The 18701-nt window shown below is 38.2% G+C and overlaps 1 protein-coding gene across 3 annotated transcripts in view; it reads left to right on the top strand.

The window, feature by feature from the left end:
* CCDC175 (coiled-coil domain containing 175) overlaps nucleotides 1-18701 on the top strand; it is a 73902-nt gene that overhangs the window by 49505 nt on the left and 5696 nt on the right. Inside the window, exons 16-18 of one of the 3 annotated variants that reach the window (XM_035719771.2) lie at nucleotides 10624-10776; nucleotides 13932-14034; nucleotides 17857-17900. In XM_035719771.2, coding sequence (XP_035575664.1) covers nucleotides 10624-10776; nucleotides 13932-14034; nucleotides 17857-17900 — 300 coding nt within the window. Of the gene's footprint in view, nucleotides 1-10623; nucleotides 10777-12620; nucleotides 12729-13931; nucleotides 14035-17856; nucleotides 17901-18701 lie in introns of those variants that run through there. The other 2 variants (XM_049113630.1, XM_049113629.1) reach the window with 2 other exon arrangements.

Genomic DNA, 18701 nt, shown 5'->3' with positions numbered 1-18701 from the left:
TAGGGGGAGCTCAGTTTTCTTAAGGTAGAGATTGGAAGATGCTTTCTAAGGTTCTTTTCAAGATCGGTTATTCTGTTAATTTCCTGTGAAGACCAGGGTAAATGCACAGAGGTTGCAGATGTGGGGAGGGAGTGGATGAAATGAGAGCAGATAAAGAGACATTTACTACCTTTAAAAATACATACAGCCAGTAGTTAATGATAAACATGTGTGTAGAGTTGGCCAATTAAAAATAGAAGCACTTGTACACAAAAATAAATAAATAAATAAAAATGAAACACTATTTTTTAAGATGCACTGATATCAAAAGTAACTTTCAACATGTTGTGAGTATAAGAAAGATGAAGGGGAAGAATGCTAGTAAATATATATGCAACTCTATTCTCTTAGTATGATTCCACTAGTGATTATTATACAATGACTAAAGATTATGTGATTTATAACAGTACAAATGACTAAGAATTGAATACAGAATTAGAAGAAAATTCCGAAAAATCCATAAATATTGTCTTCTCCACAAGAAATCCTCCCTGAAAAAGCCTCAGTAAACTTCTCTTCCCTCTCCCCCATTTTTGCCATACAATTGTTCATATACCAAAATATATTTTATTTTATGATGTTTTCTTAACAACTTGTCTTAACTTGCTTCCCAGAGTTAATGAAAACATTTCCATGAGTCATATTTGGAGTTTTATTTATTTTTTATTCAAGTATAATTAACATCTAATTTGTGTTTCAATTTGCATTTCCCTGATGATGGGTGATGTTGAGTATTTTTCATATGTCTGTTGGCCACCTGAATGTCTTTTTTGGAGAAATGTCTGTTCATGTCTTTTGCCCACTTTTAAATTGGCTTACTTGTTTTTTTGGTGTTGAGTTGTATAAATTCTTTATATTTTTGGTTACTAATATGTGTATGTCAGACATATCATTTGTGAATATCTTCTCCCCTTCATTAGATTGCCTTTTAGTTTTGTTGATGATTTCCTTTGCTGTGTAGAAGCTTTTTATTTTGATATAATCCCAATGGTTTATCTTTGCTTCTGTTTCCCTTGCCTCAAGAGACATATCTAGAAAAATGTTACTGTGGCTGATATCAGAAAAATTATTGCCTGTGATCTCTTCTAGAATTTTTATGATATCAGGTTTCCCATTTAGGTCTTAAATCCATTTTGAGTTTATTTCTGTGTATGATGTAAGAAAGTGGTTTAATTTCATTCTTTTGCATGTAGATGTCCAGTTTTTCCACTACTTTTTGTTGAAGAGACTGTCTATATTGCATATTCTTGCCTTCTTGAAATTAATTGACCATATAATTGTGGGTTTATTTCTGAGCTCTCTGTTCTCTTCCATTTGTTTATATGTCTATTTTTGTGCCAGTACTATATTATTTTCATTTCTACAGATTTGTAGTATATCTTGAAATCTGGGATTGTGATACCTCCAGTTTTGTTCTTTTTAAGATTTCTTTGACTATTCAAGGTCTCTTGATGTTCCATTACAAATTGTCGTATTATTTGTTCTAATTCTGTGAAAAAATACTATTGGTATTTTGATAGGGATTGCATTAAATCTGTAGATTGCTTTGGGCAGTATGAACATTTTAACATATGTATTCTCCCCATCTATGAGTACAGACTATCTTTCCATTTGTTTGTGTCATCTTCTATTTCTTTTGTCAGTGTCTTATATTCAGAGTACAAGTCTTTCACTTCCTTGGTTAAGTTTATTCCTAGGTATTTTAATATTTTTGGTCCAATTATAAATGGGAGTGTTTCCTTAATTTTTCTTTGTGCTATATCATTATTGGTATTTAGAAATGCAACAGGTTTCTATATATTGATTTTGTATCCTGCTAACTTACCAAATCCACTTATCAGTTCTAGTAGTTTCCTGGTGGAGTCTTCAAGGTTTTCTAGAGTATCATGTCTTCTGTAACCAATGAAATTTTTACTGACCAATTTAGATACCTTTTATTTCTTTTTCTTATCTAATTGCTATGGCTCAGACTTCCATTACTATGTTGGAAAAAAAATGTGAAAGTGGACATCCTTGTCTTATTCCTGGTATTAGGGAGAATGCTATCAGTTTTTCACCATTGAGTATGATGCTGTGGGGTTTTCATACAAGGCCTTTATTATGTTGAGGTATGCTCCCTCTAAATCTACTTTGTTGAAGGTTTTTTTTTTTTTAAATAAGTTTTTATTTATTCATGAGAGAGAGAGACAGAGACATAGGGAGCCTCATGTGGGACTCGATCCTAGGTCTCCAGGATCACACCCTGAGCCGAAGGGAGACACTCAACCACTGAGCAACCCAGGCATCTTTGTTGAAGGTTTTAATCATGAATAGATGTCAGACTTTGTCAAATGCTTTTTCTGCATCTATTGAAATGATCATATGGTTTTTCTTCATTCCTTTGTTGACATGATATATTTTGTTGACTGATTTGCAAATATTCAACCACACTTGCATCCCAGGAATAAATTCCACTTTAATCCTGGTGAATAATTTTTGTAATATACTGTTGGTTCCAGTTTGCTAATATTTTGTTGAGGAGGAATTTGCATCTGTGTTTGTCAGAGATACCGGCCTGTAATTTCCTTTTTTTTTTTTTGTAATGTCTTTACATGATTGTGGTATCAGAGTAATGTTGGCTTCAAAGACAGAATTGGGAAGCTTTCCTTCATCTTCTATTTTTTTGCAAACATTCTTTAAATGTTTGGTAGAATTTACCTGTGAAGCCATCTGGTCCTGGGCTTTTGTTTGTCAGGAGATTTTTGATTGCTGATTCAATTTCACTGCTGGTAATCAGTCTCTGTTCAAATTTTCTATTTCTTCCTGATTTAGTTTTGGGAGCTTATGTGTTTCTAGGAATGGTTCCATTTCTTCTATGTTGTCTAATTTGTTAGCATATAATTTTTCATTATTTCTCTTAAAATCTGTTGTATTTCTGTGATGTTGGTTGTGATTTCTCCTTTCATTTCTGATTTTGAGTTCTCTCTCTCTCTCTCTCTCTCTCTCTCTGTTTTATGGTGAGTCTGGCTAATGGTTTATCAATTTTGTTGACCTTTATAAAGACCAGCTCCTAACTTCATTTATCTGTTCTGTTGGTTTTCTTTTTAGCTTCTATTTCATTTATTTCTGCTCTAATCTCTATTATTTCCTTCATTCTACTAGCTTTGGGCTTTGTCCATCTTTTTCTCCTTTATGTATAAAGTTAGATTGTTTATTTGAGATTTTTCTATCTTCTTGGGGTAGGCCTGTATTGCTCTAAATTTCCCTCTCAGAACAGCTTTTATTGCATCCCAAAGATTTTGGACTGTTATGTTTTCATTTTCATTTGTCTCCATGTACTTTTGTATTTCCTCTTTGATTTCTTAGTTGTCCCATTCATTGTTTAGTAGCATATTAGTTAGATTCCATGTATGTATTATTTCCAGATTTTTCCATGATACCTAGTTTCATAGCATTGTGGTTGGAAAAGATGCATGGTATGATTTTAGTCTTCTTGAGTTTGTTGAGGTTTGTTTTGTAGCCTAACATGTGATCTATTCTGAGGAATGTTCCATGTGTGCTTGAAAAGGATGTGTGTTCTGCTGTTTCAGGGTGGAATATTCTGAGTATGTCTGTTAAATCCATTTGGTCCAATGTGTCCTTCAAAATCACTATTTCCTTATTGATTTTCTGTTTAGATGATCTATCTATTGATGCAAATGGAGTATTAAAGTCCCTTGTTATTATATTACTATTGTTTGCTTACTTTTTTGTTGTTGTTGTTGTTGTTATTAACAACAACATATTAACAAGCTGTATATATTTTGGTGCTCCCATGCTAGGTGCATAAGTATTTACAAGTATCTTCATGTTGGATTGTTCCCTTTATGATTATGATTCCCTTTATGATTTTTTGCCTCTTGTTACAGGGTTTATTTTAAAGTGTATTTTGTCTGGTATAAGTATTACTATCCCAGCTTTCTTTTCACTTCCATTTGCATGAGAAATGCTTTCCCATCCCTTCACTTTTGATCTACATATATCTTTAGCAGTGAAATGAGTCTCTTATGGGTAGCATGTAGTCTTGTTTTTTTTACTCATTCAATCACAATATGCCTTTTAATTAGAGTGCTTAATCCATTTACATTGAAAGTAATTATTGATAAGTATCTACTTAGTGCCATTTTGTTACTTGTATGGTTGTTTTTGTTGTTCTTCTCTGTCCTTTCTCTTGCTTCTCTCATAGTTTGCTGGCTTTTTAAATGACATATTCAGATTCCTTTTTCTTTATTTTTTGCATTTCTATTACAGGTTTTTGATTTGTGGTTTTCATTAGATTTATATATCTTCTTATACATATAGAAGTTTATACTAAGTTGAGGGATCCCTGGGTGGCGCAGCGGTTTGGTGCCTGCCTTTGGCCCAGGGCGTGATCCTGGAGACCCAGGATCGAGTCCCACGTGGGGCTCCCGGTGCATGGAGCCTGCTCCTCCCTCTGCCTGTGTCTCTGCCTCTCACTCTCTCTCTCTGTGTGACTATCATAAATAAATAAAAATTAAAAAAATATATACTAAGTTGATAGTCACTTAAGTTTGAATCTATGCTAAAAGCACTAAATTTTTACTCTCCTCCTCCCCAACATTTTAGGCATATAGTATCATACTTTATATCCTTTTATTTTGTGAATCTCTTGACTGATTTTTGTAGATATGCTTAATTTTACTGCTTTTGTTCTTCCTACTTTCTTAGTCCTGCTTATGTTTTTCCTTTCCACTCAAAGAAACCCCTTAACATTTCTTATAATGTTTCTTGGCTTAGTAGTCAAGAGTCTCCTTTAACTTTTAATTGTCTAGGAAACTTTATCTTTCCTTCTATTCTGAATGGTAGCCTTGCTGAGTATTCTTGAATGCAGGTTTTTTCCTTTTAGCACTTTGAATATATCATGCCACTCCCTTCTGTCTGTGATGTTTCTGCTTTAAAAATTGATAGATCTATGGGGTTTCCTTGTATGTAACTGTTCCTTTCTCTTGCAACTTTAAAAGTTCTCTATCACTAAATTTTGCCATTTTAATTACTGCATGTCTTGGTGTGGACCTCCATGGTTTATTTTGTTGGATGTTCTCTGTGGCATCCTGGATCTGGATGTCTATTTCCTTCCCCAGATTAGTAATGTTTTCTGCTATTATATCTTCAAACAAATTTTCTTCCCCCTTTTCTCTATCTTCTCCTGGGATCCCTATAATGTGAGCATTATCACACTTATGGTGTCATTGAGTTTCCTTTTACTACTCTTTTTTCTCTCTCTTGCTCAGCTTGATTGGTTTCCATTATTTCATCCTCCAGGTCACTGATATTTTCTTCTGCTTTCTCTGGTTTACTGATTATTTTTTATTTCATTTATTGAGTCCTTCATCTCTGATTGATTCTCTTTTACATTTTCTATCTCTTTGCTAAGGGTTTCACTGAGGTCCTCCACTCTTTTCTCAAGTCCAGTGAGTATCTTTATGGCCATTACTTTAAATTACATATCAGGCCTATTACTTATTTCCTTTATATATATATATATATATATATATATATATATATATATATATATATATATATATTATTACTTATTTCCACTTCATTTAGCTCCCTTGCTGATTTTGTCCTGTTCTTTCATCTGTCTCCTCGTTTTGACTAACTCTGTCTGTTCCCATATGTCAGGAAAATCTGCTATGTTTCCTGTTATTAAAAGTAGTGACCTTATGAAGAAGAGGTCCTATAGTGCCCTATAGTGCAGTAGCCCCTGTTCACCAGAGATTGGTGCCTCAGGAGTGTCTCCTATATGTGTTGTGCATTCCCTACTTCTGTGGTGGTTCCTTGTTTGCCTTCAGTCAAGCTCCCTGCAATGGCTCTCTCTGCCTGTTGTGGGCAGGGCTTTGTGCTGTTAGTGGGCCAGTCTGGGGTTACCTTAGGCTTGAGCTGAGTCAGACTAGACATTTGCCAGAGCTGTGGTAGCACTGAACTGCAAGGCGCTCTCCCTGTGTTGTCCTCTGAGAAACTTTCATTGTTGAGTGGGCCTACAGTCAGACCAGATGTCTGCCCCCAGCCCACTGCTGGAACCTAAATCAGATGAATGTGTATGGTTACAGAATGGTGCTGGCCCCTGTCAGGGCTGCTTGCACATTGCCAAGCTTGTGGCATTGCTTTGGATGGACTCCCAGGAAGGATAGGTCTACAAGAGAACGTGAATGGGTGCACATTGTTAGGAAATTGTATGCTAGTCTGCTGCAGAAGGGGACCCGTGTCCTGGAGAACTGCCAAGGGCAGATCTGCAGAAGAATGCAGGGGTCGGGGGATAAAGTGCCAGCAAGGTCTCACCAATTTGGAGAAAGGAGGTTTGAGGAAGATCATTAGGGCAGGGTGTGCTATTAGCAAGCTAGGCATAGAGGAGTTAGGGCTTCACTGTCTTCTGAAGGTATCTCTGTATCTAGTTTAAGGGTCTGGGAAGGGAAATGGTGCCCATCAGCTCCTTTGTTCTTGGAGAAGCTTCCCAAAGATCCCCATCCCTACCAGACTTGCTCTGAGAATAGTAAATAAATCTCCTTCCTGTGTACCCCAGACACAGGGGGTGTCTACACTCCATTGCTACATCTCAATGGAGCTATTTGTGGTGACTTGTCTTTAAGGGTGTGAACTCTATTTTCTGTTGCTTTCCAGCGATCCCAGGGCCCAACCCTCTGATTTTTAAAGTTCCAGGTGTTAAGCCCCACTGACTATAAGAACTCACTAAGTTGGCCCATCTGATTTTCAAAGCCAAATGTTGTGGGAATTCATCTTCCTAATGTGAGTCCCCTGGCCTGCGGTGTCTGGTGAGGGGTCTTATCCTTTCCCCTCTCTATGCCTGTGGTGTCCCTCCTATAGATTATTTTGGCTCCTGACCAGGTCTCTGCCCTTCCTATCCTTTTCAATGTGGCCTTCTGTCTGCATTTAACTGTGGAGAGTCTGTTCTGCCAGTTTTCAAGTTGTTTACTGGGTTACTTGCCCTGATGTGGGTGTTCTCTGTATGTATCTGTGGGACAAAGTGTGCTTAGGATTCTCCTATTGTGCCATGTCTTGTTGTGGTTTTGATTTGCATTTCCCTGATGATTAGTGATGTTGAGGAATTTTTCATGTGTGTGTGTTGGCCCATCTGTATGTCTTCTTTGAAAAAAAAATGTCTTTTTATGTTCTCTGTACATTTTTTAACTGGATTGTTTGGTGGTTTTTGGTGTTGAGTTGTATAAGTTCTTTATATATATTTTTGATATTAATCCCTTATCAGATTTATCAATTGCAAATATCTCCTCCCATTTAGTAGGTTGCCTTTGGTTTCATTAATGGTTTCCATCAGTGCAAAACCTTTTTTATTTTGATATCCCAATAGTTGATTGTTGCTTTTGTTTCCCTTGCTTGAAGAGACATATCTAGAAAAATGTTTTTTATGGCTCATGGCTTGTGTCAAAGAAATTACTGCCTATGTTTTCATCTAGGAATTTTATGGTTTCCAGTCTCAAATTTAAGTCTTTAATCCATTTTGAGTTTATTTCTGTGTATGGGGTAATAAAGTGCTCCAGTTTCATTCTTTCACATATAAATGTGCAGTTTTCCCAGCACTACTTATTTATTTTTTTAAGAGGGGGAAGGGTGGATGGAAAGGGAGAGAGAAAATCTCTCCAGCAAACTTCATGCCCAGCATGAAGCCCAACATGGGGCTTGATCCCACAGCCCTGAGATCATGACATCAGCCAAAATAAAGAGTTGGATGCTGAATGGACTGAGCCACTCCAGCACCCCGAAAAGCACTGAGTTTTTACTAACCCCCCCATATTTATGTTTATGATGTCATACTTTACATTTTTAAAAATTTTGTGTATCCTTTGGCTGATTTTTATAGATATAATTGTTTTACTCCTTTTGTGCTTTATCTCCATACTAGTATTATAACTGATTAATCTACTTTTACTGTATGTTTGCATCTACTTGTGAATTTTTTTCCCTTCATAGTTTTCTTACTCTTTTTAAAAAAAGATTTTATTTATTCATTCATGAGAGACACAGAGAGGCAGAGACACAGGCAGAGGGAGAAGCAGGCTCCTCATGGTGAGCCCAATGTGGGACTCAGTCCCAGGACTCTGTGATCATGACTTGAGCCAAATGCAGATGCTCAACCACTGAGCCACTCAGACACCCTTTAGTTTTCTTATTCTTGATTATGGCTTTTTTTTTCCACTTAAAGAATTCCCTTTAACATTTCTTTGAAGGCTGGTTTAGTAATCATGAACTTCCTTTAACTTTGAGAAACTCTTTTATCTCTCTTTCAATTCTGAATAATAGTCTTGCTGACTAGAGTATTCTTGGTTGCAGGTTGTTTTTTCTTTCAGCACTTTGAATATGTCATGCCACTCTTCTGGGTTGTAAAGTTTCTGCTGAAAAATCAGCTAATAGGCTTATGGGGTTTGCTTAGTATATACAGTTTTCTTTTACTGCTTTTAAAATTCTCTCTCACTCCTTTTTGTCATTTTAATTACAATGTGTAGAACTCCTTGCATTAATTCTGTTGGGTGCTCTCTCTGCCTCCTGGGTCTGGATGTCTCTTTCCTTTCTCAGATTAGGAAAAGGTTTCAGCTATTATTTCTTCAAATTTTCTGCCTCCTTCTCTCTCTCTTCTGGGATCCTTACAATGTGTATGTTATGCTTGATGACATCACTGAGTGTCCTTAACCTATCCTCATTCTCTATTATATTTTTTTCTGTTTGCTGTTCAGTGTGGCTGCTTTCCATTTGTCTTCCAGATCACTGATCTGTTCTGCATCCTCTAATCTGCTGTTGATTTCCTCTAGTGCATTTTTCATTGCAGTTATTGAGTTCTTCATCTCTAGTTCTGTCTTATATTTCATATCTCTTTATTGAAGTTCTGAGATCCTTCACTCATTTCTCAAGTCTGGTGAGTATCCTTATGACCTTTACTTTGAGTTGTTCATCAGGCATATTTGTTTCATTTGGCTCTTCTGCTGTGGTTTTATCCTGTTTTTTTCATTTGGCCTTTATTTCTCTGTGTCCTCATTTTCATCTAACTCTGGCTTTTTTTTTTCTCTATGTATTAGAAAAGTCAGCTACATCCCCTGATCTTGAAAGTAAGCACTGGCTTTATGAGAAGAGGTCCTGTAGTGGCCTGTGGTGCAATGCTCCCTGTTTACCAGATCCAGGCACTTCAGTGGCATCGCCTTTGTGAGTTGTGTGCACCCCACTGTTGTGGCTGAATCACACTTTACCTATAGTCAAGTCAGTTGCAGTGGCCCTCTTTGCCTGCTTTATGTGCACCAGGCAGGGTTTGGTCCCTGTGCTGTTAAAGGGACATTGTGGGGCTGCTGAGGGCTTGTGGTTAGGTGATATCAGCATTCAAATCAGATGCCTCCTCTCAGCCCATCTGCTGGGACTATAGTTGCACAGAGCCATAGGGCACTGTCCTTTCCTTGTCCCCTGAGAGGCTTTGTTGGTGGGCAGGGCCTGCACTCAGACCAGATGTCTGCCCCTAGTCAGTATGTAGGGGCTGCTGGCTCAGTGCTCAGCTGGGTACTCTCACTGGGCTGCCAGCCATAAGGTTCAGCTGCTGGGACTGGGACACACTGGCATGTGGGATATCTTCCTCTCCCCAGGGTAGGAGTCACTTTGGGGGGATGCTTTTGGTGCATGGCAGGTTGGAGTGTGCCTGTCTGCAGGAGAATGCAGGGGCAGGGCACTAGTTGTCAACAAGATAGGTGGAAAGCATTCATGCTGTTTCCTGCAAGTGTCTGGCCAACTAGGTTGGGGCTAAGCAGGGAGGAAGAGAAATGGCAACCACGACCACTTTTGTTCTATGATGGTCTCCTAAGGATCCCTCCAACATACATTCTGAGATTAGTAAATAAATCTTCCTGTATACTCCGGGTGCTTTCAAACAGCTGCTTCTATGCTATGTCTCAGCAGGGTTATTTGTTATGCTGGCTCCATAAGGGTGAGGATTCAGTTTCCTCTTATCCTCCAGCTCTCCTAGAGCTAAACCTACTGATTTTTAAAGTACCAGAATTAAGCCCTGCTGATTGTAAAGACTCATGAAGTTAAGCCCCACTGGTTTTCAAAGTTAAATGTTATGGAGCCTTTTCTTGTCAGTGTGGGTCCCTCATGACTGGAGTGCTTGGCTTGAGGTCTGATTTTCTGGCTTCTTGTGGTGTATCTACTGTTTGTGGGTTAGTTTTGTTGGGACTTAGATTCCTAACCATGTCTCTGCCATTCCTACCCTTTTCAATGTGGCCACCTCTCTGTGAAAGCCTGTTCTGCTAGTCCTTGGGTCACTTTCGAAGATAGTTATGCAGATATGGCTGTTATCTCAGTGTGTCCATGGGTTGAGATGAGCTCAGGAGCCTCCTACTCTACCATCTTCCCAGAAGCAAATCAACTCTAGAGTTTTAAATATCAAGTTTTCCTAAGGGAAGGTATACATAGCCTCTGATGATGATTCAGAAATTCAAAATAACCCCTCTCTGAATGTGGTTCAGGCAACCTAATACACTGGTGCCCTGCTTATTTAACTCTGAGATAATTGTGGATTTTATGTTTGAGCAGGAAAAAGTGAAGCAAGAACTCAAACACTTACGAGATCAAGAAAGCCAGAAGATTAAAAGTCATTATGAAACTCTAAAGAACTTAGAAAATGAAATCTATGTGCATGACTTAAAAGTAGATGCTTTGCTCCTGGAAAATGAAAGATTAAGAAAAGTAAGTTCAAGAGCACTTCACTTTGCATGATGATTTTGATTGATTGCCTAGATCTATACTAGTTATAAGAGAAAAGATTATAGCAAGACTAAAGTATATATAAAACAGTACACAAATCATAGGTGAAACAAATGATAAACACACATGGGTAACCAGCACCCAGATTAAGAAACAAAGTATTGACCATGTCTAGACACCTTCTTTGTCCTTTCTTTTTTTTTTTTTTTTTTAAGATTTTTATTTATTTATTCGTGAGAGACACACAGAGAGAGAGAGGCAGAGACACAGGCAGAGGGAGAAGCAGGCTCCATGCAGGGAGCCCGATGTGGGACTTGATCCCAGGACTCCAGAATCAGGCCCTGGGCTACAGGCAGCGCTAAACCGCTGAGCCACTGGAGCTGCCCTTCTTTGTCATTTCTTGTCACTAACTTCCCCACAAGGAAAAGTAACAGTATCTTGGCTTCTGACACCAAAGACAAGTTTTTTATGTTTCTGAACCTTTTAAGTATGGAATGATACAATATGCGCTCTTGCTCAATACTTTGTTTGCAAGGTACATCTTTATTATATTGAATGCAGTTATGGCTTGTTCAGCCTTAGTGCTGTATAGTATTCAAGTGGTTCAAGTGTATGACTATACTACAATTTATATGCTCTATTGATGGGAGTTTAGAGAGTTTCTAACTGGGATTTTTACTAATAGTATTGCCATGAACAGTCTAGTACCTGTGTTTTTGAGGAACACATGTACATATTTCTCTTGGGTCTACCCCTCAAGTGGAATGGCAGAGCCATAAGGATGTGGACCATCCGCTAGTGCACAGTGCTGTCTGCCAAAGCAGTTACAGAAATTGCCACCCCCAGCATGGTATGTGAGAACACCACTGGTTCCACATTCTCACCAAACTTTGTTTTTGTTGTTGTTTTTTTTCCACTTAACCATTCTGGAGAGTGTATAATGGTGTCCTGTTGTGTTTTTTTCTTTTTTTCTTTTTTAATTTAAATTCAATTTGCCAACTTTTTTCCTTTTTTAAATTTAAATTTAATTAGCTGACATATAGTACATCCGGAGCCATCATGGTTTTAATTTGCATTTTCCTGATAATCAATGAAGCATCTATTCATTCGTTGATGGCCTCTTTGTGAAGTACCTGCTCAAGTTTTTTTGCCCATTTAAAAAATTTCTGTTTTGTCTGTTTGATTGTATCTTTGTTTTTTCAATAAACCACAATGAGTGACCTTGAGGAAGGTTCTCTATCATTGTGTCCCTAGCGTTTTGCCTAATGGCTCATGTGGAAAAGGGATTCAGTCCCATCTGATGCTTACAGTAACCTTTAATGTGGATAATATATTATGTCCCTTTTAGAGATGAGGAAACTAAGGCTCTACATTTTTAAAATAATTTTTAATAGCTAGAAAAATAAAAACAGTCTCACGGCAATAAGACTCTAAGGGAAAAATCCTTTTACCAGCCTAGGTACTCTTTTTTGTAAGTCAAATGGCAATGGTTATCCACCAATGTCATGTGTTTCAGTAGAATTAAAATGGCATAAGAAGTGCTAATGTACTTTGAAAAGGTAAATGTGCTCCAGAGCTCAGGTACCAGCATCACTAACCGGCACACATGTAATACATCTTCATCCTTCTAGCCCTTGAAACAGTCTTAATAAGCACTTCATCTATCCATGGAAATATTCCACAGTTTTGTCTTCCTATCAAGATAATATAGACTATGTATTAAAATACTTAGAATTTTTATTGCTACTTTGGTAATGGATAAGCAAATGGGTATATGAAAACCTAATTCTAAAAGTTCTGTTTTCTAATTTCTGTCCATCTACTAGGTCCTGAATGATGCTGCTATTATCTTATTCCCTCACTACTCTGTTCTGCTGATTACATCCCTTCTCTCAGCAGGCATGTTAAGCATCCACTGAGTCCTGAGGCTTGGGAAAGGTGCAGTGAATACACAGATGACTAAGACATTGCCCCCAGTCCTTAGGAAGCTCATCATCTAGCTGAGGAAATGAGTGAATGAGTAGATACATTACAATTCATTATGTGTACACATTTGAGAGTTATGGGAAACCAGCTGAACCAGGCAAACCTACAGTGATCCACATTCAAAGAGGGGCAGGAAAGATGACTTGGACTTGGCTTATTTATAGGAGTTTTCATGCTGGTTACCTCAAAACCAGCCAATAAGCCATACAGACTGACACAAGATCAAGGCTGCATGAGCAGACCCTATAACATACTTATTGACAGTTCTATGTCTCCTGTGGTACTAGACGCAATTTCTTTTTTTTTTTTTTAAGATTTTATTTATTTATTCATGAGAGACACACAGAGAGAGGCAGAGACATAGGCAGAAGGAGAAGCAGGCTCCACGCAGGGAGCCCAATGCAGGACTCGATCCCAGGACCCCAGGATCACGACCTGAACCAAGCCACCTAGGTGCCCCCTAGATGCAATTTCTAAGATTTATTTTTATCAGTAATTTTTGGTATCTGACTGTTTCTGTCTTGAAACTGGGCCAGTGCCAAGTTTGAAACTGGGCCAGTGCCAAGTTTATATCAAAGCCCATGCTTTCATTGTTCCCAAAGACTTTAGCATTCCTGAACATTGGGTGGTCAGAACAGAAAGCAATGACTTTAATACTTAAACCATTTCTACCACCATCACCCAACCCAGTGAAACATCTGAATAGGATGAACAATTCTGTGGGGTCTCCAGACTCGATGAATCCTCTCTTGGAGGTCTTATGCCGAATTCCTCCAGTCTGGAAGCATTGCTGCCTTGGCACATTTTCTGCACACATGTTTTGCATATAGAACAGTTTTTTTTTTTTTTTTTTTTTTTTGCGTATGGGCACAATGCATTTAGGCAGAATATCTTTTAATTTCTTTTGTGGCATATTATATTCAGAAAGCCATGTTTAATTGGGTGCTTACATATTTACTGGGAAGTTTGATCCTTTATCACCTTCACTAGAATGTAAGCTTGACAAGGGCCCTGCTCACCACTGTTAGCCTTGTAGTGAGAGCAGTCAGTGGTACAGAGAAGAATCAGTCAGTGTGTGCCAAATGACTGCATGCATAATTAATCTATGGCAACTAAACTGGTTGAAGCAATCACGTGCTTTTTGTTTCCAGTATATTGCATACATGAAGAAAAAGATAGAGCAATATAAAAAGAGAGAAGAAGATCTCAAGTCCACGTCAGGTGACATGTCTTGTCAATTGACAGCTCATCAGAGTAAGTAATGTGTCATGAGTGATCTGTACATATAAAAATATTTTTTTGTTTAAATAAATTTTACTGACTTCCATATGATAAAATGAACCCATCTTAAGTTCAATGAGTTTTGATAAATGTACATACCACTGTAACCACTGCCACTTCAAGCAAGATAGAGAACATTTTTTCCCTGAATAATTTCCCTTGTGTACCTTTTTAGTTGATTTCCTACCCTACCTCCACTGCCTGGAAACCATTGATCTGCTTCCTTTCTTTTTCTTCTTTAAGATTTTATTTATTTATTCATGAGAGACAGAGAGATAGAGAGAGAGAGAGAGAGAGAGAGAGAGAGAGGCAGAGACATAGGCAGAGGGAGAAGCAGGGCCCACTCAGGGAACCCAATGTGGGACTTGATCCCAGGACTCCAGGATCACGCCCTGGGCCAAAGGCAGATGCTCAACCACTGAGCCACCCAGGGATCCCCCACTTCCTTTCTTTTTTAGAATTCATTCTCTTTCTATCTCTTTTTCTTTCTTTCTATCTATCTATCTATCTATCTATCTATCTATCTATCTATCTATCTATCTATGTGTCTATCAGAGAGAGTGTAAGAGCAGGGGGAGGAGACAAGGGGAAGGAAGGAAGAGGGAGAAAGAATCTCAAGCAGACTCCATGCTGAGCATGGAGCCCAATGTGGGGCTTGATCTCACAACCCTGAGATCATAGCCTGAGCTGAAACCAAGAGTGGGAGCTTAACCGACTGAGTCACCCAGGTGCCCCTGCTCTGCTTCTGTCACTAAGGATTAGATAAAAATAGAATGATGGAATAATACACATACTTTTCTATTTGGCTTCTTGTACTGAGCAAATTTTTTTAGATCCATTCATGCTGTTGTATGTATTATTGTTTTGCCCCTTTCTATAGCTGTATATTAATATTCCATTATGTAGACATATCGTATTTTGTTTATTCACTATTTGAAGGACATTTGAATTGTTTCCATTTTTTTGGTTACTATTTGCTTACATGTGTTTTTGTGAATATTTGTTTTCATTTCTCTTGGGTAAATACTGAGGAGTGGAATTGCTGGGGTATATGGTTAGTGTATGTTTAACTTTATAAGAAACTGCCAAAATAGTTTGCCAGAGTAGTTGTGCAAATTCATCATCCCACTGGCACTGAGGTACTCCACATTCACACCATTTAAAATTGCCAAAACAGGGGCAGCCCCACTGGCGCGGCAGTTTAGTGTGGCCTTCAGCCCAGGGCCTGATCCTGGAAACCGGGGACTGAGTCCCACGTCGGGCTCCCTGCATGGAGCCTGCTTCTCCCTCTGCCTGTGTCTCTGCCTCTCCTTCTCTCTGTGTCTCTCACGAATAAATAAATAAAATCTTTAAAAAAATAAATAAAAATAAAAAAATAAATTGCCAAAACAGGGAGCACTGGGGGTGGCTCAGTTGTTGAGTGTCTGTCTTTGGCTCAGATCATGATTCCAGGGTTCTGGAATCGAGTCTTGCATCAAGTTCCCTGAAGGGAGCCTGCTTCTCCCTCTGCCTCTGTCTCTCTTTCTGCGTCTCTCATGAATAAATAAATAAAATCTTTAAAAAATAAAAAACATAAAATTGTCAAAACACTTAAAATTGTTAACATAATGGGATTTCATTGTGGTTTTTATTTGCATTTCTCCGGTGACTGATGTTGAGTATTTTTTCATGTGCTTCTTGGCCACTTGTATACCATCCTTTGTGAAGTATCTTGAACCAATTATGTATTGTGGCATAACAAATATTATAGATCATTTGCTTTGCTCCTAAATTGGTAATTTGGTCAGACTCTGGTGGAGACTACTTATGTCTGCTCCACGTGATATCAGCTGGGGCAACTTGACAGCTGAGGGTAATTCAGCAGCTGGGAACTGGAATCATCTGAAGACAATCCGCTCATTCATTGTGTCTGGTGTCACTGTTACCTGTCAGCCAGAGTCTCCATGTAGTTGCTTGGCCAGCTGTATTCAAAAGCTAGCATCCCAGGTACAAGGTGGAGGGGGACACAGATACACCACCACTAGTGGGAGGGGTGTCAGCATCACGTTATGGGAAGAGCATGTGGAATGGAATATATTGTGGGGCCATCTCCAGAAAATATACTCTGCCGTATTTCTGTCCAAATCTTTCGCTCATTACTTTGTGTTGTTTGTGTTATTGAGTTAAAGTCTGTGTATTCTGGAAATGAGTCCTTTTTCAATATGAGGCTTGACTTCTCATTTTCTTAATATTGTCCTGAAAAAAGCAGAACTTTTCCATGTGGATAAAGTCTGCTTTATCTCTTTCATTTTTTCAGGGAAGTCCTTTGTGTGTCCTAAGGACTTTTTTTCCCTAAGCCATGTTCTCAAAGATATTCTCCTATGTTTTCTTTGAGTTTTTAGTTTTTATGTCTAGATCTCCAATTCAAGGTCACATTTTCAAATAGTATGAGGTAAGAGTTGAATTTCATGTTTTCTCTTACGTATATCCAATTGTTCTAGTACCATTTTTAGCATTGTACTATCCCAATGACTTTTTCAAAAATCAATTTTATGTTTCTTATTCTAATTTTACACTAATATACCACACTGTCCTGATTACTGTAATTTCACATTTAGCCTGGAAATCAGGTAATGTAATTTCTCCACACTTGCGCTCCTCTCTCAGAATTATTTTGCTGATTATAAGTTCTTTTGATTTTCATCTAATTTTTAGAATCAGCTTATTAATCTATAATTGCACTCATCTGCTGGGGTCTTAACTGGGTTTGTGTTGAATCTGTAAATCAATTTGAGAATTGACATCTTAACAATATTAAGTCTTCCAATCCAAGAACATGGTATGTAGCTCCATTTATTTAGAACTTGTTTTTCTCAGCAAGATTTTGCAGCTTTTACGTGTTGTATTAGGGGCCCTCAAGACTATAGGCTCAATGATTAGCTAGGATTCAGTAGGCTCAAGTTTTTATGGTTATTGTCCATGACTGTGAAGGATATGGAATAAAACCAGCAAAAGGAAAAGGTGCATGGGGCAAAATGTGGAGGAAACCAGATGCAAAATTGCAGGTGTTGTCACCTAATGTAGTTGCACAGATGTACTTAATTTCCCCAGTAATGATGTGTGACAAAGTGGTGCCCAGCAGGGGCACTTGGGCTTGGGCATCCAAGGTACTTCCTAGAGCTGTTGGTCATGAAGGTGTGCAGTGCCTGTGTGACCTCAGGGTGCTCACATGGTGTTTCTCCTTTATGCTGTTAGGATGATAAATTGCACTGATTCATTTTTGAATGTTAAGCCAATCTCAGAGAAAACCTGCTTGTTCGAAACCTATTATTGTTTTTATATATTGCTGAATTCAATTTGCTAATCTTTGTATAGATTTTTTTCATCTGTGTACAGCCTGCCTTGTTCTACTTGCACTTAGGTCTGGAAAGTGTCCCCAGCAGAAAGCTGAGTGATCATAAGGCTTGCCTCATTTGCCCCCCTTCTTTTAGGTATCACAGTCCTGTGCTGCGCATTCTCCAGTGTCTGCAAACTGGATATTAAAACAGATATGTTCAGGGCGCCTGGCTGGCTCGTGATCTCAGGGTGTGAGTTCAAGCCCCATATGGGGCATGAAGCCTACTTAAAAAATAATAACCAATATATTTAATATTTTTTCTCCTTGTTTAGAGTGGGAGGGCAAGTCTGATCCAGTTATTCTGTCATTTTGGAAGTAGAAATGTTTAGATAAACATAATTTTTGAAAAAGTGTTTTTTTTTTATAAAAATTTTCACATTATTTCTGTAACCTTTGCATTTTAAAAATCTTTATTGTAGCACAGTATTTGGATTTGTGGGCTGAATTTCAGACTACAGTTAAGGTAAGCTTTTTTGTGCTGCCTCTATGAATATATTTCTAAAAAATATTCACCTACCTAATAAGTTGTGTGTGTGTGTGTGTGTGTACACATGCGCCTGCTTAAGGTAGGAGGTCAGGACTGAGGGAGAGTGACAGTCCTACTATGATCATATCTTAAAATGTATGCTTTGTGTTGTTAAAAAAAAAATTCAACTGATTGATTTTTTAAATATTTTACTGACTTTATTCAATGATTCATGAATCCAGCAGCAACCAAGCTAGCAGGTGAAAAGGTGCTCTGAAGAGCTATACAAAATAGAAGACTTTTATAGGCAGAAGGGAGCAGGAACAGAGAAGCTATACTAATAAGCAAAAAAAGCAGATTGGTTATTGCAGGTTATTGCATCCTGTAGGGGATGGCAGGGGCCCATTAGGCAGATTACCTAATGTGCTATTTAGGTGATTCCTGATTGGCTGGTGTAAGATTCCATTTCCAAGAAAGCCAAAACTGTAGTTAAATTAATTCTCAGTTTGGTAATGTGAGGCCTAGCATATGTGACTCCATTTGGGGCTGTTGTCTTATTTTTAGGGGTGCCAAATGTCACTATGAAATCTTAATTCTTTGGGAAATTGTCTTCCTACTTTACCAATTTGGTTAAAGGGAATGACTCCCTCCCCCTGCAAATACAAATTGAACACGAACTATTGTAGGACAAAGTTGTCAGGTTTGAAGTCCATCTGTCCTCCAGGTTTTACCAGCCCTGCTGCCTCTCCACCTCTCTCTGCTATAAAGGCTGGTTGGTAGGCTGGGGTTGAAATCCTG

Source organism: Canis lupus, chromosome 8 (genome assembly GCF_003254725.2).
Source record: "Canis lupus dingo isolate Sandy chromosome 8, ASM325472v2, whole genome shotgun sequence".
Taxonomy (NCBI): Eukaryota; Metazoa; Chordata; class Mammalia; order Carnivora; family Canidae; genus Canis; species Canis lupus.
Note: the sequence above shows the minus strand (reverse complement) of the source record. Positions and strands in the feature narration are given on the sequence as shown.